The sequence below is a fragment of the Delphinus delphis genome, chromosome 13, assembly GCF_949987515.2.
Source record: "Delphinus delphis chromosome 13, mDelDel1.2, whole genome shotgun sequence".
Classification (NCBI taxonomy): Eukaryota; Metazoa; Chordata; class Mammalia; order Artiodactyla; family Delphinidae; genus Delphinus; species Delphinus delphis.
The window spans coordinates 18,085,558-18,103,852 of NC_082695.1; the positions used below are offsets into that span (position 1 = coordinate 18,085,558).

An 18,295-nucleotide genomic window follows, 5' to 3' on the forward strand; every position below is an offset into this window, starting at 1 on the left:
TATTTACTTTTGGCCAGGGTTGTATAATTTTAACCTTAAAAAGAAAAGTCATTTAGTAAGCTTCTGAGTATAATTAAGAGCAACTAGTATTAATGTACTACCAGATTCCCCTCAAAATTGCTGTATATCTGAGCAAAAGCTCTTCCTAGCCCAGATTGAAAAAAATTATTTGGTGTCCTTGGATGTTTAGAGTTCACTGACTATACTCTGCCACCAAGGATGCCAGATGGGGTGTGCTGGGGTGAGCCTCCGAATGCAAAGACCCTGGGATACAATAAAACATTTCAGGTAGAAAAACTCTTTTCCTTGGGATTAAAGGGTTTTTTTTTTAGATTTTTAAAATAATTAATTAACTAATTAATTTATGGCTGCGTTGGGTCTTAGTTGCAGCACGTGGGATCTTTGTTGAGGCATGCAGGATCTTCACTGTGGTGCGTGGGCTTCTCTCTAGTTGTGGCTTGTGGGTTTTCTCTTCTCTAGTTGTGGCGCACAGGCTCCAGGGTGCGTGGGCTCTGTAGTTGCGGCACGTGGGTTCCAGAGCACGTGGGCTCTGTAGTTTCCGGCTCACGGGCTCTAGTTGAGGTGCGTGAGCTCAGTAGTTGTGGCATGCGGGCTTAGTTGCCCCACAGCATGTGGGATCTTAGTTCCCTGACCAGGGATCGAACCCACGTCCCCTGCATTGCAAGGCGGATTCTTTACCACTGGGCCACCAGGGAAGTCCCATAGATTTTTTTTTTAATGTAAATTAATAACAATATATTGGTGTGTTTCTCAACTTTATTATATTTTAGTTATTTTTTAAAAATAGGAAACAAAATAATAGGACACTCATGTACTCACCTACAAGGTTAAACAGATGTTAATATTTTGCCATGTTTGTTTCATATCTCCCTTTTTTGAAAACAGTAAAGCATAACAGATGTAGCTAAACTACCATTCTGCTTTCCATTTCTTCTCCTTCCCCAGAGGTAATTGTCTCCTCAAAGTTGGTATGTATCATATGTTTGTACTTTATTACATGTGAATGTACCTATAACATAGACTATTATTTGGTATGTTTTAAACTTTTATATAAGTGATATTTATTCTCATACCAAAGGACAGTTACATTGCTTCTGCTTTTTTCACTGTTTCCAACAGTGCTTCCATGAATACCCTTGTGCAAAATATGGGAGCGTTTCTCTCGCACAGACCATCAAGAAGTGGTATTGCTGAGGGGCGGGCAACTTCAGCTCCAGTTGTTTCCAAATTGCTCTCAAAAGGAATCGTAGCAGGATACTCTCCTGTGCGTAGTTTTTATGAGTTCCTCTTTCCAAACATGTTTGCCAGCACTTGTATTTAGACTTCTAAATTCTTGCCAATTTTAATGGGTGTCAAATATTACCTTATTGTTTTAATTTGCAGTTCCCTGATTACCAGTGAGATGGAGTACTTTCCATACATCTGTTGGCTTTTCAGGCTTCCTTCCCTGTGGATCCCTGTTCATATCATTTGCCCCTTATTCTATTAAGTTGTTTATTGATTTTGTCAGGTATATATTTTATGTATACATACATGTATATATGTATGTATACACACACACACACGTAGATACAAAATCTTCTCCCAATCTGCAACTTGTCTTTTCACTTTACTTGTGTTTTTTGAGAACAACCCACACTGCTGAATTTGCATTACTTTTTTTCCCCCTCCTTTTTTGAGGGGAGTTTGCATCAATATTTATAAGTCACATAAGCCTAAGTTTCTCTTCCTTACACTGTCCTTCATATCAAGGTGGTACATTCCTTATGTAGTGAGTTCAGCAGTGCGCTTTTATTTTTTATTCTCTGGGAACACTGGTTTGAGATGATTTCTTCCTTGAATGTTTGGGAAAACTCATCTGTAAAACCATCTGGGCCTATTATTTTTGGTATTTACTGATTGATTTTGGGTGGGCAGTGATGTATGGAGTTACAGTACTGGTTCTTTTTTATTATTATTATTTTTGACTGCGTTGGGTCTTCATTGCTGCATGCGGGCTTTCTCTAGTTGTGGCGAGTGGGGGCTACTCTTTGTTGCGGTGCGCAGCCTTCTCATTGCAGTAGCTTCTCTTGTTGCAGAGCATGGGCTCTAGGTGCGCGGGCTTCAGTAGTTGCAGTGTGCGGGATTCAGTAGTTGTGGCTTGCGGGCTCTAGAGCGCAGGCTCAGTAGTTGTGGCACATGGGCTTAGTTGCTCCGCGGCATGTGGGATCTTGCTGGACCAGGGCTTGAACCCGTGTCCCCTGCGTTGGCAGGCGGATTCTTAACCACTGCACTGTGGGAAGCCCACAGTACTGGTCCTTTTATGATTCTGGGTCTCTTTAGGTTTTCTGTTTATTGAAGGAGTTTTGATACATCACACATTTTCTAGGTGCTTACTTATTTCATCTGGAATTTTAAGTTTTGTTTTAGCTATATCCCACAAGTTTTGATATGGCATGTATTTACTGACCAATTTTAACCTTTTTCTGTTGGCTATTATGACTTTCTATGTGAATTATTTAGTAAATTAGAAATTTTGGGGGGACTTCCCTGGTGGTGCAGTGGTTAAGAATCCGCCTGCCAACGCAGGGGACACGGGTTCGAGCCCTGGTCCGGGAAGATCCCACATGCCGTGGAGCAACTAAGCCGGTGAGCCACAACTACTGAGCCTGTGCTGTAGAGCCCGCGAGCCACAACTACTGAGCCCGCATGCCACAACTACTGACGCCTGTGCACCTAGAGCCCGTGCTCTGCAACAAGAAAAGCCACTGCAACGAAGAAGCCCCTGCTCACCACAACTAGAGAAAGCCCGCGCTCAGCAACGAAGACCCAACGCAGCCAAAAATAAATAAATAAATTCATTTTTTAAAAAAAGAAAAGAAGAAGAAGAAGGCTGATACCGTTTATGTTCCTGGTACGGTGGGACGGGTAGGAGTGATGTCGAGGACTTGGATAGGTTGGCAAACACTTTTAAAAAAAAACAAACTTCTCAGATGCTTTGGAGATTTTTGGCTTGTACTTTTCTGTTAATTTTTAATTGTATTGCGTTGTACTCAGAACATGTTCTGTACAATATCGATTCCTTGGTAGTTTTTGAGATTTGCTTTGTGGTATTCTATTTGGTGATTTAAAAAAAAATGTTTATTAGTGTGCTTGGAAACAAAAAAAAATGTGTGTTTTAAAATGTTGGCTATGGGCTTCCCTGGTGGCGCAGTGGTTGAGAGTCCGCCTGCCGATGCAGGGGATGCAGGTTCGTGCCCCGGTCCGGGAAAGTCCCATGTGCTGCGGAGCGGCTGGGCCTGTGAGCCATGGCCGCTGAGCCTGCGCGTCCGAAGCCTGTGCTCCACAACGGGAGAGGCCACAGCAGTGAGAGGCCCGCGTACTGCAAAAAAAATAAATAAATAAAAATAAAAAATAAAATAAAATGTTGGCTACAAGTTGTATATATCCGTTAGATCAAGCTTGTTACTTTTGTTAAAGCCGTTTATATTCATACTGATTTTTGTCTGTTTGATCTCTTAAGTCTTTATTACAATCTCTTAAGATTATGGTTTTGTCATTTTCTCCTTGTACGTCTGTCAATTTCTGCTTTAATTATTTTGAAGCTTATGTAGTTAGATGAGTTAAAGTCCATAGTGACTATAGCTTTTCTCTGATTTGTTTCTTTAAATGTTAAAATGTAATCTTAAATAATGCATTTCACCTTAAAATCTATTTGTTCTGGTATAACCACCTGGTACATATTTTTATATCCCTTCCCCTCCTTTAGTTGCCTTTTTGTATTATTATTTTGTAAATGTGTCTTATAGCTGGTTTTAATCTGATCTGAAGCACCTCGTCTTTTAGCAGGTGAGTTTAAGTCATTCATATTTACCGCAGTTTGTGATTTATGGTTGGTTTTATTTCCACCATCTTATTTTGTGCTTTCTAGCTTTCATGCTTTTTCTTGCCCTTTTTTCTTTTTATTTCCTCTTTCTCTTATATTGAATGAGTTTTTAAAATTCCACTAACCTTCCTACCACTCCATACACTTTTTGGAAGTTATATATTCTCTTTTAGTGTTTACCCTTAATTTTAACATACTTACATGACTTAAAGTCTAAAACTAGTCAAATTTTCTGCCTTTTTCTAGGGAAGGGCCCTGAAACCTTTGAATTCTGGTCATATCTTTCTATCTTACATGTTATTGTTGTTTAGTGTTTTAGTTCTGCCTTGTCTTACCTGTACTCCAGTTAGTCATAATTACTACTGTTCTATACAGTCAATGCCTATTTACATTGACCACATTTACCAATTTGTTTGCTCACTTCTTGTTTTGGTATCCCAGTTCTTTCTTCTGGTTCACTTTCTTTTCCTGAAATAAGTCCTTGAACTTAGTTCTTTGAAATTAATTTTGAAATTCTTTGAGATAAGTCCAAGAACTTAATTCTTTGAATAAGAGTCTTTAAATGGTAAATTTTCAGTATCTTTTTGTTTAAAAATGTTGGGGTTGTTGTTTGTTTGTTTGGTCATCACTTTTGAATGATAGTTTATCTGGGCATAGAATGCACAGATGGTTGTTTTTCTTCCCATTTCTGAGATAGTTTCTGATGTCTTTGTTTCTGTACTTGCTTTTGAGAAGTCTGCTCACAGCTAGTCTAGTTATTCTCTCTGTAGGTAATCTGTCTTTTCTTTATGGCTGCTTTGGTTTGAGATTTTATCTTTGTTTTAGGTGTTCTGAATTGCACTAGGATATTCTACTTGGGACCTGTGCTTCTTCAATCTGAAGACTTATGCCCTCAGTTAAACTTGGAAAATCCTCAGCCCTCATCTCTTCAGTTTTTTGTTTCTCTTGCATTCTCTCCTTCTGGAATGTCTGTTGCAATGTGTGTCAGACCTCAACCTGGCCTTTGTGTCTCAGAATGTTTTAAATTACTAAATATCACACATTCAAGAGAGTAACTATATCTATAGCTTAAATAATAATAATACATAATAAAACAGTAATAATATTGGAAAATAAAACACCTGTGAGGTCACCGCCAGCACCTTGAGTAGTAGACCATGACGTGGGGTAGGAACTCCAGGGGAGGAGCACTCACAGGGGGAATTAGGTGAAACTACCTGGCTTGGGTGCTTAGTAGCAGCTCCTTCTTTAAGGAAGGATACGGTCAGGGGTGTTGGTAGAATGGATTCCGGCAGTTGTTAAATGTTGGGTAACGTTTTTTGAGCACTAGAGGTGCTGGGGCGGTACCAAGTGCTTTACCTTGATTGTCTCAGTTAATTCTCACATCAGCTCTTGAAGAAAGAATTCTAGCGTTCTCATTTTACAGGTGAGAAACTGAGGTCATTTGGCCAGAGCCTCGGGAGAAAATGGCAGCGCCACACCCCAGCCCTGGCAGCCTGGTCCCTGACCCTCACTGCTTCTCGGCCTGTCAGTGACCCACGTGGCTTCTCATACAAGACCCAGGTTCTCTGTAATATTGTGTTTCTTCCTTGGCGTTTTCGTTTATGAATTCCTGTTTTTGGTGATGCAATTCAGGAGACCGAAACTCTGGGTTGAATTAGTTTTGCAAGAGAAAGGGGGAGCGTGTGAAAAAACCCAGGCCTCAGGTCCGTAGGCTGGTGCACCTTCACACCTCAACTCAGAACTCACCTTTCTGCGCAGAAAACCTTCCCAAAGGCTGGAGCCCCCGCACAGCTGCTTGAATGTCCTTCTTCTGTGTTCCTGCCGCCTTGGGCCTGTCCTGGTGCTGCACGTCTTGTGCTGCGCTGTAACTGGAGCTTTAGATGGACTCCACGCTCGGCCAGGACGTGGAGGGCGCCCTGCTCACCTCTGTGTCAGCTCAGCTCAGTGTCTGGCCCAGAGTTCACGGATAACACACGCTTGTAATTCTTTAATGATTGAGTAAGTTAACATTATACAGGAAGAACTAATAGTAAGCGCCAGCTTTTTATTGAGTAGTTACTGTGCTCTGGGTACTCTAATTAATTTAGTTACTGTGCTCTGGGTACTTTAATTTTTTACACACCTTATACAGATGGTTGTAATGCTAGGTTATGGTTTACCTCATTTCTCATTTACTCCTCACGGTAATCCTGGGAGGTAAGTATTACTGTTACTCATTTTACAGATGACAAGCTGAAGCTTAGAGAGATTACCTGTCTGAGATCACACACTGTTTAACCAAGAGAGCCTGGACTTCAATCCATATCTGTCTGACTCTGGAGCCTGTGGTCTTTGTGCTTTAGCACACTGCTTCTCTGGAGATTTCCACAGTCAAGTCAAAGTGGAGAAATCCAAATTTACTGATCTTGAAAATTTTCCAAGAAGCCTGCCCCCGTGTTGTGACAGCTGGCCATAACAGGAGAGTAGCATCAACCAAAAAATAGGTTCACTTTTGCATTGTGGTGATTCCTTTCTGTTCACCTGCGTTTAGCATATGTAGAAGAACGTCAGCAAGGACTGGCATTAACCTTTTTAAAAAGAAGCAGCCTTTGTACAGCTGTTGTTGTAATAGCATTTGTCTTGGTTAACACCAGACAAAATTGGTCCGATAAGCCAGATTGGCTGGTTAGGTTCAAGTGTGTAACATGAGCACGTTGTGATGGTTGCTATGACCAACATTAGAAGTTGTGTTCTTAATGAGATGTGGATCTGGGTAATGGCTGAGAGCTAAGCTGGTTAATTAGGAGGCCCAGCTGGCGTTTCTGTTGACGGAAGAGACCGAGACGTTGAAACGTACTATGTCCTTCGGCCGCTGAGCAGTGGTTAAAGCTTTTCTTTTCATTACCTTCACTTTGCTTGCTCACTGGAAGTGCCATCCACTTGCAGAACTGTTAATTTGTATATTCAAGGACATTAGCTTATCATATTAAAGGTTATATTTTACATTTTGAATAATACCAGGTTTGGTTTTTTTTTTAAACAGTAAAAACACACCTATAATTTACAGTAGGCTATTGTTAGAATTGTATTGTGATGAAAAGACTCTTGTATTCTCTTTTGCTGTGTCTATTAATGCCATTGATTAAATAAAATCTCTGTGGTTCTGGAAATGTAGATCCTTGATTTGATGGAGTATCCTTGGTAGTAACTGTTTTTTAGAAATGCAAGTTGACATTTCTTAACAGTTGACGTTGGCTGATATGAACGTCATAATTTGTAGATTCTTGAGAGTTTGGGGTAGAAGTAATAAAGGAGAAGTGGGTCTGACAAAACATAAGAACTCTGTGGCATTGATGTTACATAATAGGTCTGTTTCTCTCTCCTTTCAGACTGGTCGAATTGACAAATCCTACCCCACAGTGTGTGGTCACACAGGACCAGTGCTGGACATAGACTGGTGCCCACATAACGATCAGGTCATTGCCAGCGGCTCAGAGGACTGCACGGTTATGGTAAGTTCCCTCGGTGTGGCGGGCACACAGGCCAGCGAGACTCACCTACTGCCTTCAAAGAGTGTGTGTGTGTGTGTAGGCTTGAAATGCAGAAAATCATAGAGCTTTGATTGTCCATTGGACTATACAAGAATTTAGTGACACTGAAGTTTCACTGCAGATAAGCCGTTTTACAAGTTTATATCACGGAGTTGTACTCTCTTGTCTTTTTCCTTCTTTTGCTTCTGTGTGTGCGCATACTTGTTAACAGTTGACACATCTGCTTGATGGGAAGATTTTAGGGAAAGTAAAATGACTTTCAAATAATTCTGTGAATGCCGTTACACCACATGACCTTCCTCCCCTCTAAAAAAGGAGAGAGAAAATTGCTACCATGATATATTACAGTGCATATTACAGTGAAATACGATGCCAAAGGTTATATAGATAGATGGAATGTGAAACAGATATTGAAAGATAATAAAGAGTTTTTGTAGGTGCTTATTTCCAAGCTAATGTCTAGTGGACCCTGGTTAACGATGTCGTTTTTATGCAGATATACAAATAACCAATTTGAAAGGTTGTTAAAGTAAGTTCTGTATGTTCCCTGGTTTAGATTCCAAAGGTAGGTTATGTATGAAACCAGGCTTTGGAGTACTTGTGAATGAAACCACGCTTTGGAGTACTTGTGAATGTGAAGCTTCTTGTTCTTGATTATGTTCTTCTTAGCCTTCAAATGTAATTATGAGTTTGGATCCATTTTTAATCCTAGCGCAACATCTGCTGCAAAGACTGGGCAAGAGCGCAGACAGGGAGCCCTGAAGTCATGCCTGGAGTGGATGCAGGTCGTCCCTCAGGCAGCCTCACACCTGGCAGGTGGAGAGCTGCAAGACCTGCACTCTGGTTATCCCCCTCTTGGTTTTCTGTGCACTGAACCAGACTTAGAAACATTGTTTGGAAGGCTTTGTTAATTACAGTTATTTTACATAAAAGGAAATTAATTCCTGAACTGTGCCATTTAAACGTTTACCCATTTTTCCTCATGGACTTTTGGCTAAGGATAACTCCTCCTGTGATCTCATGATTTTGGCAGCCAAAGTGTATTAAAGAAATATGCTGCTATTAAAAGGAGTTGTTCCATTTAACATGCCTTGCTAAATTGATCATTTGAATGGCTGCAGACACATTTTGCTAAGGGGAAGGAACAGTATTTAGACCTGATGCCCAAATCTTAAACTGAGAGTCTTAACCTTTCTTGGAGAAGCGGGTTTGATCCATCCCTCCCCATCTCCAGCATTATTGGTCACATTGCCCTTTAAAAAAAAACCTTTGTATTATAAAACAGACTAAACGAGCAGTTAAGTGAGTTCAATTAAGTGAAAAAGTGAATTGAGGGACTTCCCTGGTGGCACAGTGGTTGGGAATCTGCCTGCCAATGCAGGGGACACGGGTTCGATCCCTGGTCCAGGAAGATCCCACATGCTGCGGAGCAACTAAGCCCGTGCACCACAACTACTAAGCCTGCGCTCTAGAGCCCGCGAACCACAACTACTGAGCCCACGCGCCTAGAGCCCATGCTCCGCAACAAGAGAAGCCACTGCAATGAGAAGCCTGTGCACCACAACAAAGAGTAGCCCCCGCTCGCCACAACTAGAGAAAGCCCACCCACAGCAACAAAGACCCAATGCAGCCAAAAATAAATAAATTAAAAATAAATAAATTCATTAAAAAAAAAAAGTGAACTGAGTTAGGAGGTTTATTACTGAGTGAACACCCTGTGACTGCCACCCAGGTCAAGAAATGGAACTTTCCCAGGCTTCTCAGTCTCTTCCCTGTGCCCCATCCCAGTCCCCATCCACCCCTCCCTCTCCAAGTAACCAGTAAAACTCACTTCCTTGCCTTTCTTTGTGGTTTTAATCACTCAAGTGTGCGTCTCTGGACGCTAGAGCTTAGTCTTCCAAGTTCTAAAAACTTGATATGCCTTTTAAGTCTTTCCTAATCTACAGGTTCCTCCTCCATCCTTTTCTTGTTGAAGAAGCCTGATCTTTGACCTGTTGCTTCCAGAAGTCCAGAGTTTGCTGATTGCACCCTCGTGGTCCAGTTCAACCTGCTACTCTGTCTTTCAGATTCCCTGCAAGTTGGCAGCTGGATGCTAGAGCATGATTAGATTCAGATTCCATCCCTTTGACAAGCCTAGAGCTCGTGCTCTGGTCTCCCCTCAGGAGGCACGAGGTGTCAAGATGCCTGGTTTTTTGCTGTTTTTTGATTTGTGATTGATGCCCAGCACCTAGATCCAGCAACTCATTAGGGGGTCTCAAAATGGTGATATTAAATGCTGTGATTTTGTTTTCAGTTTTCAGCTGGTAAAATTTTTAAGGTGATGCTCTCTCTTATCTACTATTTAGTTACCCAGGAGTATAGTTCATATAGGAAAGCAGGATAAATGCTTGATTCTTTCCTTTTATTTACCCAGTTTTCAAAATAATGAATGGGTTCTTTATCTTCCTCAGAAGGTGACCAATTAGTTTTTCATTTGGAGGTTTTTTTCCCCCTTTCATTTCATTTTGAACTGAATGGGTTTCAATCTGTTACAATTCTTTTCTCAAAGCTCAGGGGATTCAGTCTGTGTTGATGGGAACCTCTTCACAGTTCCTGAGTCCTTCTGAAGTGACCCTACTTGTTTCTGTTGCTTCCTTGCTCTTCTGTATGTCCAGGTGTCTCAGGCCCATCCCTGACCCCACACCTCAAATCCGCCACTTCTCTCAGAAGCTCTGGTTTGTTTTAATGGAAAATGGAGTTTCTAGATCACTCTCTGAGTGCTTAGGGATGCTCATTGTTACCGTAGCGATCATTGTTTTTAAGACTTTGCAGTAAATTTGGCTAGAATATACATATATATTTAAAGATATAATACCTTGTGACTTCGTCTTAATCTTTCCAGTTCAAATTCAGGACTGTATAGTTTTTACCTAACTTCTTTAATAATACATCTCTGCTCCTTTCTTTCACACCAAGAATCCTGGTTCTCAGGAGTTCAGGATGAATTAGAATATCCTAATCTATCTCATTTGCTTTTTCACAGTATACATACAATAGTCTCACACTAAAAATACTAAGAGTATCACCACCATTATGATTACTGAAAGCAGTTTAAAAAAAAAAAGGCACTTGGATCATCTGAAGCTCTTTCTCTAGTAGATTCTAGACCCCAGTACTCTGGAAACCAACCAGAGAGGGCTCCCTTCCAGGACAGGCCCCACCCTGAGGAGCAGTTCCAAGGGATGGAATCAAATAGGAAAGGCTCGTGGGAACTGTATTCTCTAAGTTCTTCTATATTGACAATAGCTTGTTGTGACCTTTATACTTAAAGGTGAATTTTTCTGGATATAAAATTCTTGGCTTGCAGTATTTCCTTGAGTATCTAAATATTTCATTTTCTTTTGGCATAAAGTGTTGCTGTAAAAAATCAGATGATCAGAAAAAATCTGATTTTCTTTTCCTTATAGACTATATGTTCTTTTTGCCTAGATGTTCATAAGATTTTTTTTTCTTAAAATGTAGTAATTTTACTAGACTATTGTTGGTTATTCTGAGTTGGTATTTCTGTGTGTGATGTGCTCTTTCAATATATGGTTTCAGGTGCCCTCCCCCGCCCCCGGCAGGGAAGTTTTATTGACTTAGAGTCTTCAGTATTTGTTCTGTTCCTTTGCTTTGGTTTTTCCCTTCAGGGACTCCTCTTATCCAAATGCTTTATCTTATTTACCTATCTTCGATATTTGTCAGTTTCTCTCCAAACCTTTTTTCTTACTCATTTCTTTTAGGCTAAAATTTTTCTGCTTTTTACCTTTTATTTCTTTGGGGACATTATTTATGTTTATTTGCTCTTAGCTTCTTCGTTAGTCTTCGTTTCTAAAGTACTTTTCCTTTTATTTCTATTTTTTTTCTTGATTTCCGCCACCTTACTTTTGAGTTTTTCAAGTTCTGATTTATGTTTCCTGTCTTGTATTGTTTTCTTAATAATGTCTTTCGAAATGTGTGTGATAGTTTTTATCTTTCTTTGGAGCTGGTCTTACTCGCATTCTTGTACTGTCTGCAGGGATGTATTCTCTTTTTTTCTCCTAGTAATTTTGGAGCCTTGATTTTTTTTTTTTTTCTTCTCCCTCTCTTATTTTTATGTGAATTTAGTTTTCCCGAGCTTTCAGAAGCTGGCTTCCTTCATAAAGCTGTTCTAACTTCACAGAGCTCCCTCTTCTGTCCTTTTCAGGTAGTGTTCAGAAACATGGTGGCTTGCTGTCAGATTTCCTGACCTGCTTTTTTTTGGTCTTTCTGATTCCTTTGTCCATCTTATTTCTGTCCTGCTCAGATTTGATTCCATTTCTTGGAATTTCCACTCAGTGTGGGCCTGTCTCAGAAGGGAGTCCTCTCTGGTTGGTGTCTAGGGTATTGGGGTTTAGATTTCTCCAGCCCCTTCATACCTTTTTCGTTTCAGGTCCTTGTTCTCACCTGCTGTTGGAGAAGGCAAAGCTCCTTCCCGTTTCCGTTGTGGCCTCATATTGGCCTGCTCTTCTCAGATCTGTGGGGCACCCCATTGCTGCCCCATGATTTTTTTTCGCACAGAGGCCGACAACACACGGGTTGTGTGGCTGTTGGTGGTTTTCCTCCACACACTTGCATTTGGGTTATCACCTAGTTTTGTGTATATATTGTCCCTGTGTTTTTGTTTTGTTATCTGCCTGCTCTGTGTTTTTCTTGAGCGACTTGGGAAGATCCCAAAACTGTGCTGCCACTGACACCACCATTGTCCCAGAATCCTCTGACGTTGCCCCTTTATTGGTATTGCCCGAGTGAACATTTTGTAAATTAAATAATGCTTTGGGATAAATCTTCCTCCTAGTTTTTTTTCACTCCCTTAACTATGGTGCTGATATTTTAATCACTTAATGTTTCCCAAATCATTTGTTATTATTATTGGGGTAATTACAAAATGCTTTAACAACTCAGCAGTTGAAATAAAATTTTAAAGAAGTATTTGATCTTCTACCCCACCTGCTTCTTTTTTTTTATTTTTGAATTTTATTTTATTTATTTTTTATACAGCAGGTTCTTATTAGTTATCTATTTTATGCATATAAGTGTATATATGTCAATCCCAATCTCCCAATTCATATCACCACCACCCCCATCCCTGCCACTTTCCCCACTTGGTGTCCATACATTTGTTCTCTACATCTGTGTCTCTATTTCTGCCCTGTAAACCAGTTCATCTGTACCATTTTTCTAGGTTCCACATATATGCATTAATATACGATATTTGTTTTTCTCTTTCTGACTTACTTCACTCTGTATGACAGTCTCTAGGTCCATCCACTTCTCTACAAATGACCCAATTTTCTTCCTTTTTATGGGTGAGTAATATTCTGTTGTATATACGTACCACATCTTCTTTATCCATTCATCTGTCGATGGGCATTTAGGTTGCTTCCATGTCCTGGCTATTGTAAATAGTGCTGCAATGAACATTGGGGTGCATGTGTCTTTTTGAATTATGCTTTTCTCTGGGTATATGCCCAGTAGTGGGATTGCTGGGTCATATGGTAGTTCTATTTTTAGTTTTTTAAGGAACCTCCATACTGTTCTCCATAGTAGCTATATCTATTTACATTCCCACCAATAGTGCAAGAGGGTTCCCTTTTCTCCACACCCTCTCCAGCATTTGTTGTTTGTAGATTTTCTGATGATGCCCATTCTAACTGGTGTGAGGTGATACCTCATTGTAGTTTTGATTTGCATTTCTCTAATAATTTGTGGTGTTGACCAGCTTTTCATGTGCTTCTTGGCTATCTGTATGTCTTCTTTGGAGAAATGTCTATTTAGGTCTTCTGCCCATTTTCTGATTGGGTTGTTTCTTTTTTTAGTGTTGAGCTGCATGAGCTGTTTATATATTTTGGAGATTAATCCTTTGTCCGTTGATTCGTTTGCAAATATTTTCTCCCATTCCGAGGGTTGTCTTTTTGTCTTGTTTGTAGTTTCCTTTGCTGTGCAAAAACTTTTAAGTTTCATTAGGTCCCATTTGTTTATTTTTATTTCCATTACTATAGGAAGTGGATCAAAAAAGATCTTTCTGTGATTTATGTTAAAGAGTGTTCTTCCTATGTTTGCCTCTAACAGTTTTATAGTGTCCAGTCTTACATTTAGGTCTCTAATCCATTTTGAGTTTATTTTTGTGTATGGTGTTAGGGAGTGTTCTAATTTCATTCTTTTACATGTAACTGTCCAGTTTTCCCAGCACCACTTATTGAAGAGACTGTCTTTTCTCCATCGTATATCCTTGCCTCCTTTGTTATAGATTAGTTGACCATAGGTGCATGAGCTTATCTCTGGGCTTTCTATCCTGTTCCATTGATCTATGTTTCTGTTTTTGTGCCGGCACCATATTGTCTTGATGACTGTAGCTTTGTAGTATAGTCTGAAGTCAGGGAGACTGATTCCTCCAGCTCTGTTTTTTACCCCTCAAGACTGCTTTGGCTATTCAGGGTCTTTTGTGTCTCCATACAAATTTTAAGATTTTTTGTTCTAGTTCTGTAAAAAATACCACTGGTAATTTGATAGGGATTGCATTGAATCTGTAGATTGCTTTGGGTAGTATAGTCATTTTCACAATATTGATTATTGCAATCCAAGAACATGGTATATCTGTCCATCTGTTTGTGTCATCTTTGATTTCTTTCATCAGTGTCTTATAGTTTTCTGAGTATAGGTCTTTTACCTCCTTACGTAGGTTTATTCCTAGGTTTTTATTCTTTTTGTTGCAATGGTGAATGGATTGTTTCCTTCATTTCTCTTCCTGATCTTTCGTTGTTAGTGTATAGGAATGCAGGAGATTTCTGTGCATTAATTCTGTATCCTGCAACTTTACCAGATTCATTGATTAGCTCTAGTAGTTTTCTGGTGGCACCTTTAGGATTCTCTATGTGTAGTATCATGTCATTTGCAAACAGTGACAGTTTTAATTCTTCTTTTCCAATTTGGATTCCTTTTATTTCTTTTTCTTCTCTGATTGCCATGGCTAGGACTTCCAAAACTATGTTGAATAATAGTGGCGAGAGTGGACTTTCTTGTCTTGTTCGTGATCTTAGAGGAAATGCTTTCGGTTTTTCACCATTGAGAATGATGTTTGCTGTGGGTTTGTCATAAACGGCCTTTATTATGTTGAGGTAGGTTCCCTCTCTGCCCACTTTCTGGAGAGTTTTTTAAATTATTATTATTTTTTATTTTTTTTAACATTGTTATTAGAGTATAATTGCTTTACAATGGTGTGTTAGTTTCTGCTTTATAACAAAGTGAATCAGCTATACGTATACATATATCACCATATCTCCTCCCTCTTTTGCGTCTTCCTCCCACTCTCCCTATCCCACCCCTCTAGGTGGTAACAGAGCACTGAGCTGATCTCCCAGTGCTATGCGGCTGCTTCCCACTAGCTATCTGTTTAACATCTGGTAGTGTATATATGTCCATGCCACTCTTTCACTTCATCCCAGCTTACCCTTCCCACTCCCCGTGTCCTCAAGTCCATTCTCTATGTCTGCGTTTTTATTCCTGTCCTGCCCCTAGGTTCTTCAGGACCTTTTTTTTTTTTTTTTTAAGATTCCATATATATGTGTTAGCATATGGTATTTGTTTTTCTCTTTCTGACTTACTTCACTCTGTATGACAGACTCTAGGTCCATCTACTTCACTACAAGTAACTCAATTTCATTTCTTTTTATGGCTGAGTAATATTCCATTGTATATACGTGCCACATCTTCTTTATCCATTCATCTGCTGATGGACACTTAGGTTGCTTCCATGTCCTAGCTATTGTAAATAGAGCTGCAGTGAACATTGTGGTATATGACTTTTTGAATTACGGTTTTCCCAGGGTATATGCCCAGTAGTGGGATTGCTGGGTCATATGGTAATTCTATGTTTAGTTTTTTAAGGAACCTCCATACTGTTCTCCATAGTGGCTGTATCAATTTACATTCCCACCAACAGTGCAAGAGGGTTCCCTTTTCTCTGGAGAGTTTTTATCATAAATCGGTGTTGAATTTTGTCAAAAGCTTTTTCTGCATCTCTTGAGATGATCATATGGTTTTTCTTCTTCAGTTTGTTAAGATGGTATATCACTTTGGTTGATTTGCATATATTGAAGAATCCTTGCATCCCTGGGATAAATCCCACTTGATCATGGTGTATGATCCTTTTAATGTGTTGTTGGATTCTGTTTGATAGTATTTTGTTGAGGAGTTTTGCATCTATATTCATCAGTGATATTGGTCTGTAATTTTCGTTTTTTGTACTATCTTTGTCTGGTTTTGGTATCAAGGTGATGGTGGCCTCATAGAATGAGTTTGTGAGTGTACCTTCCTCTGCAATTTTTTGGAAGAGCTTGAGAAGGATGGGTGTTAGCTCTTCTCTAATATTTGATAGAATTCACCTGTGAAGCCATCTGGTCCTGGACTTCTGTTTGTTGGAAGATTTTTTTTTTTTTTTTTGCGGTATGCGGGCCTCTCACTGTTGTGGCCTCTCCCGTTGCTGAGCACAGGCTCCGGACGCGCAGCCTCAGCGGCTATGGCTCACAGGCCCAGCCGCTCCGTGGCATGTGGAATCTTCCCTGACCGGGGCACGAACCTGTGTCCCCTGCATCGGCAGGCGGACTCTCAACCACTGCGCCACCAGGGAAGCCCTGTTGGAAGATTTTTAATCACAGTTTCAATTTCATTCCTTGTGATTGATCTGTTCATATTTTCTATTTCTTCCTGGTTCAGTCTTGGAAGGTTATACCTTTCTAAGAATTTGTCCATTTCTTCCAGGTTGTCCATTTTATTGGCATAGAGTTGCTTGTAGTAGTCTCTTACGATGCTTTGTATTTCCACGGTGTCTGTTGTAACTTCTCCTTTTTCATTTCTAATTTTTTTGATAGGAGTCCTCTCCCTCTTTTTCTTGATGAGTCTGGCTAAAGTTTTATCAATTTTGTTGATCTTCTCAAGGAACCAGCTTTTAGTTTTATTGATCTTTGCTATTGTTTTCTTTGTTTGTATTTCATTTATTTCTGCTCTGATCTTTATGATTTCTTTCCTTCTGATAACTTTGGGTTTTGTTTGTTCTTCTTTCTGTAGCTCCTTTAGGTGTAAGGTTAGATTGTTTGAGATTTTTCTTGTTTCTTGAGGTAGGATTGTATTGCTGTAAACTTCCCTCTTAGAACTGCTTTTGCTGCATCCCATAGGTTTTGGATCATTGTGTTTTCCTTGTCATTTGTCTCTAGATATTTTTTGATTTCCTCTTTGATTTCTTCAGTGATCTCTTGGTTATTTAGTAACGTATTGTTTAGCCTCCACATGTTTGTGTTTTTTACGTTTTTTTCCCTGTAATTGATTTCTAATCTCATAGTGTTGTGGTTGGAAAAGATGCTTGATATGATTTCAATTTTCTTAAATTTACTGAGGCTTGATTTGTGACCCAAGATGTGACCTAATCTATCCTGGAGAATGTTCGTGTGCACTTGAGAAGAAAGTGTAATCTGCTGTTTTTGGATGGAATGTCCTATAAATATCAATTAAATCTATCTGATCTGTTGTGTCATTTAAAGCTTGTGTTTCCTTATTAATTTTCTGTCTGGATGATCTGTCCATTGTTGTAAGTGAAGTGTTAAAGTCTTCCACTATTATTGTGTTACTGTCGATTTCCTCTTTTATATCTGTTAGCAGTTGCCTTATGTCTTGAGGTGCTCCTATGTTGGGTGCATATATATTTATAATTGTTATATCGTCTTCTTGGATTGATCCCTTGAGCATTATGTAGTGTCCTTTCTTGTCTCTTGTAACATTCTTTATTTTAAAGTCTATTTTATCTGAGTATTGCTACTCCAGCTTTCTTTTGATTTCCATTTGCATGGAATATCTTTTTCCATCCCCTCACTTTCAGTCTGTATGTGTCCCTAGGTCTGAAGTAGGTCTGTTGTAGACAGCATATATATGGGTCTTGTATTTGTATCCATTCAGCGAACCTGTGTCTTTTGGTTGGAGCATTTAATTCATTCCCGTTTAAGGTAATTATCGATATGTATGTTCCTATTACCATTTTCTTAATTGTTATGGGTTTGTTTTTGTAGGTCCTTTTCTTCTCTTGTGTTTCCCACTTAGAGAAGTTCCTTTAGCATTTGTTGTAGAGCTGGTTTGGTGGTGCTGAATTCTCTTAGCTTTTGCTTGTCTGTAAAGCTTTTGATTTCTCTGTCAAATCTGAATGAGATCCTTGCCAGGTAGAGTAATCTTGGTTGTAGGTTCTTCCCTTTCATCACTTTAAATATATCATGCCGCTCCCTTCTGGCTTGTAGAGTTTCTGCTGAGAAATCACCTGTTAACCTTATGAGAGTTCCCTTGTGTGTTATTTGTCGTTTTTCCCTTGTTGCTTTCAATAATTTTTGTCTTTAATTTTTGTCAGTTTGATTACTGTGTGTCTTGGCGTGTTTCTCCTTGGGTTTATCCTGCCTGGGTCTCTGTGCTTCCTGGACTTGGGTGGTTATTTGCTTTCCCATGTTAGGGAAGTTTTCGACTATAATCTCTTCAAATATTTTCTCTGGTCCTTTCTCTCTCCTCCTTCTGAGACCCCTATAATGCGAATGTTGTTGCGTTTAATGTTGTCCCAGAGGTCTCTTAGGCTGTCTTCATTTCTTTTCATTCTTTTTTCTTTATTCTGTTCCATGGCAGTGAATTCCACCATTCTGTCTTCCAGGTCACTTGTCTGTTCTTCTGTTTCAGTTATTCTGCTGTTGATTCCTTCTAGTGTAGTTTTCATTTCAGTTATTGGATTGTTCATCTCTGTTTGTTTCTTCTTTAATTCTTCTAGATCTTTGTTAAACATTTCTTGCATCTTCTTGATCTTTGCCTGCATCCT

General features: G+C 39.6%; 1 protein-coding gene across 2 annotated transcripts in view; it reads left to right on the forward strand.

Annotated features, from left to right (window-relative positions):
* The window catches only part of CORO1C (coronin 1C), an 83,720-nt gene that overhangs the window by 45,653 nt on the left and 19,772 nt on the right, over positions 1 to 18,295 (forward strand). For both annotated transcript variants that reach the window (XM_060028250.1, XM_060028251.1), the window contains exon 3: positions 7,258 to 7,380. In XM_060028250.1, coding sequence (XP_059884233.1) covers positions 7,258 to 7,380 — 123 coding nt within the window. The remainder of the gene's footprint in view (positions 1 to 7,257; positions 7,381 to 18,295) is intronic.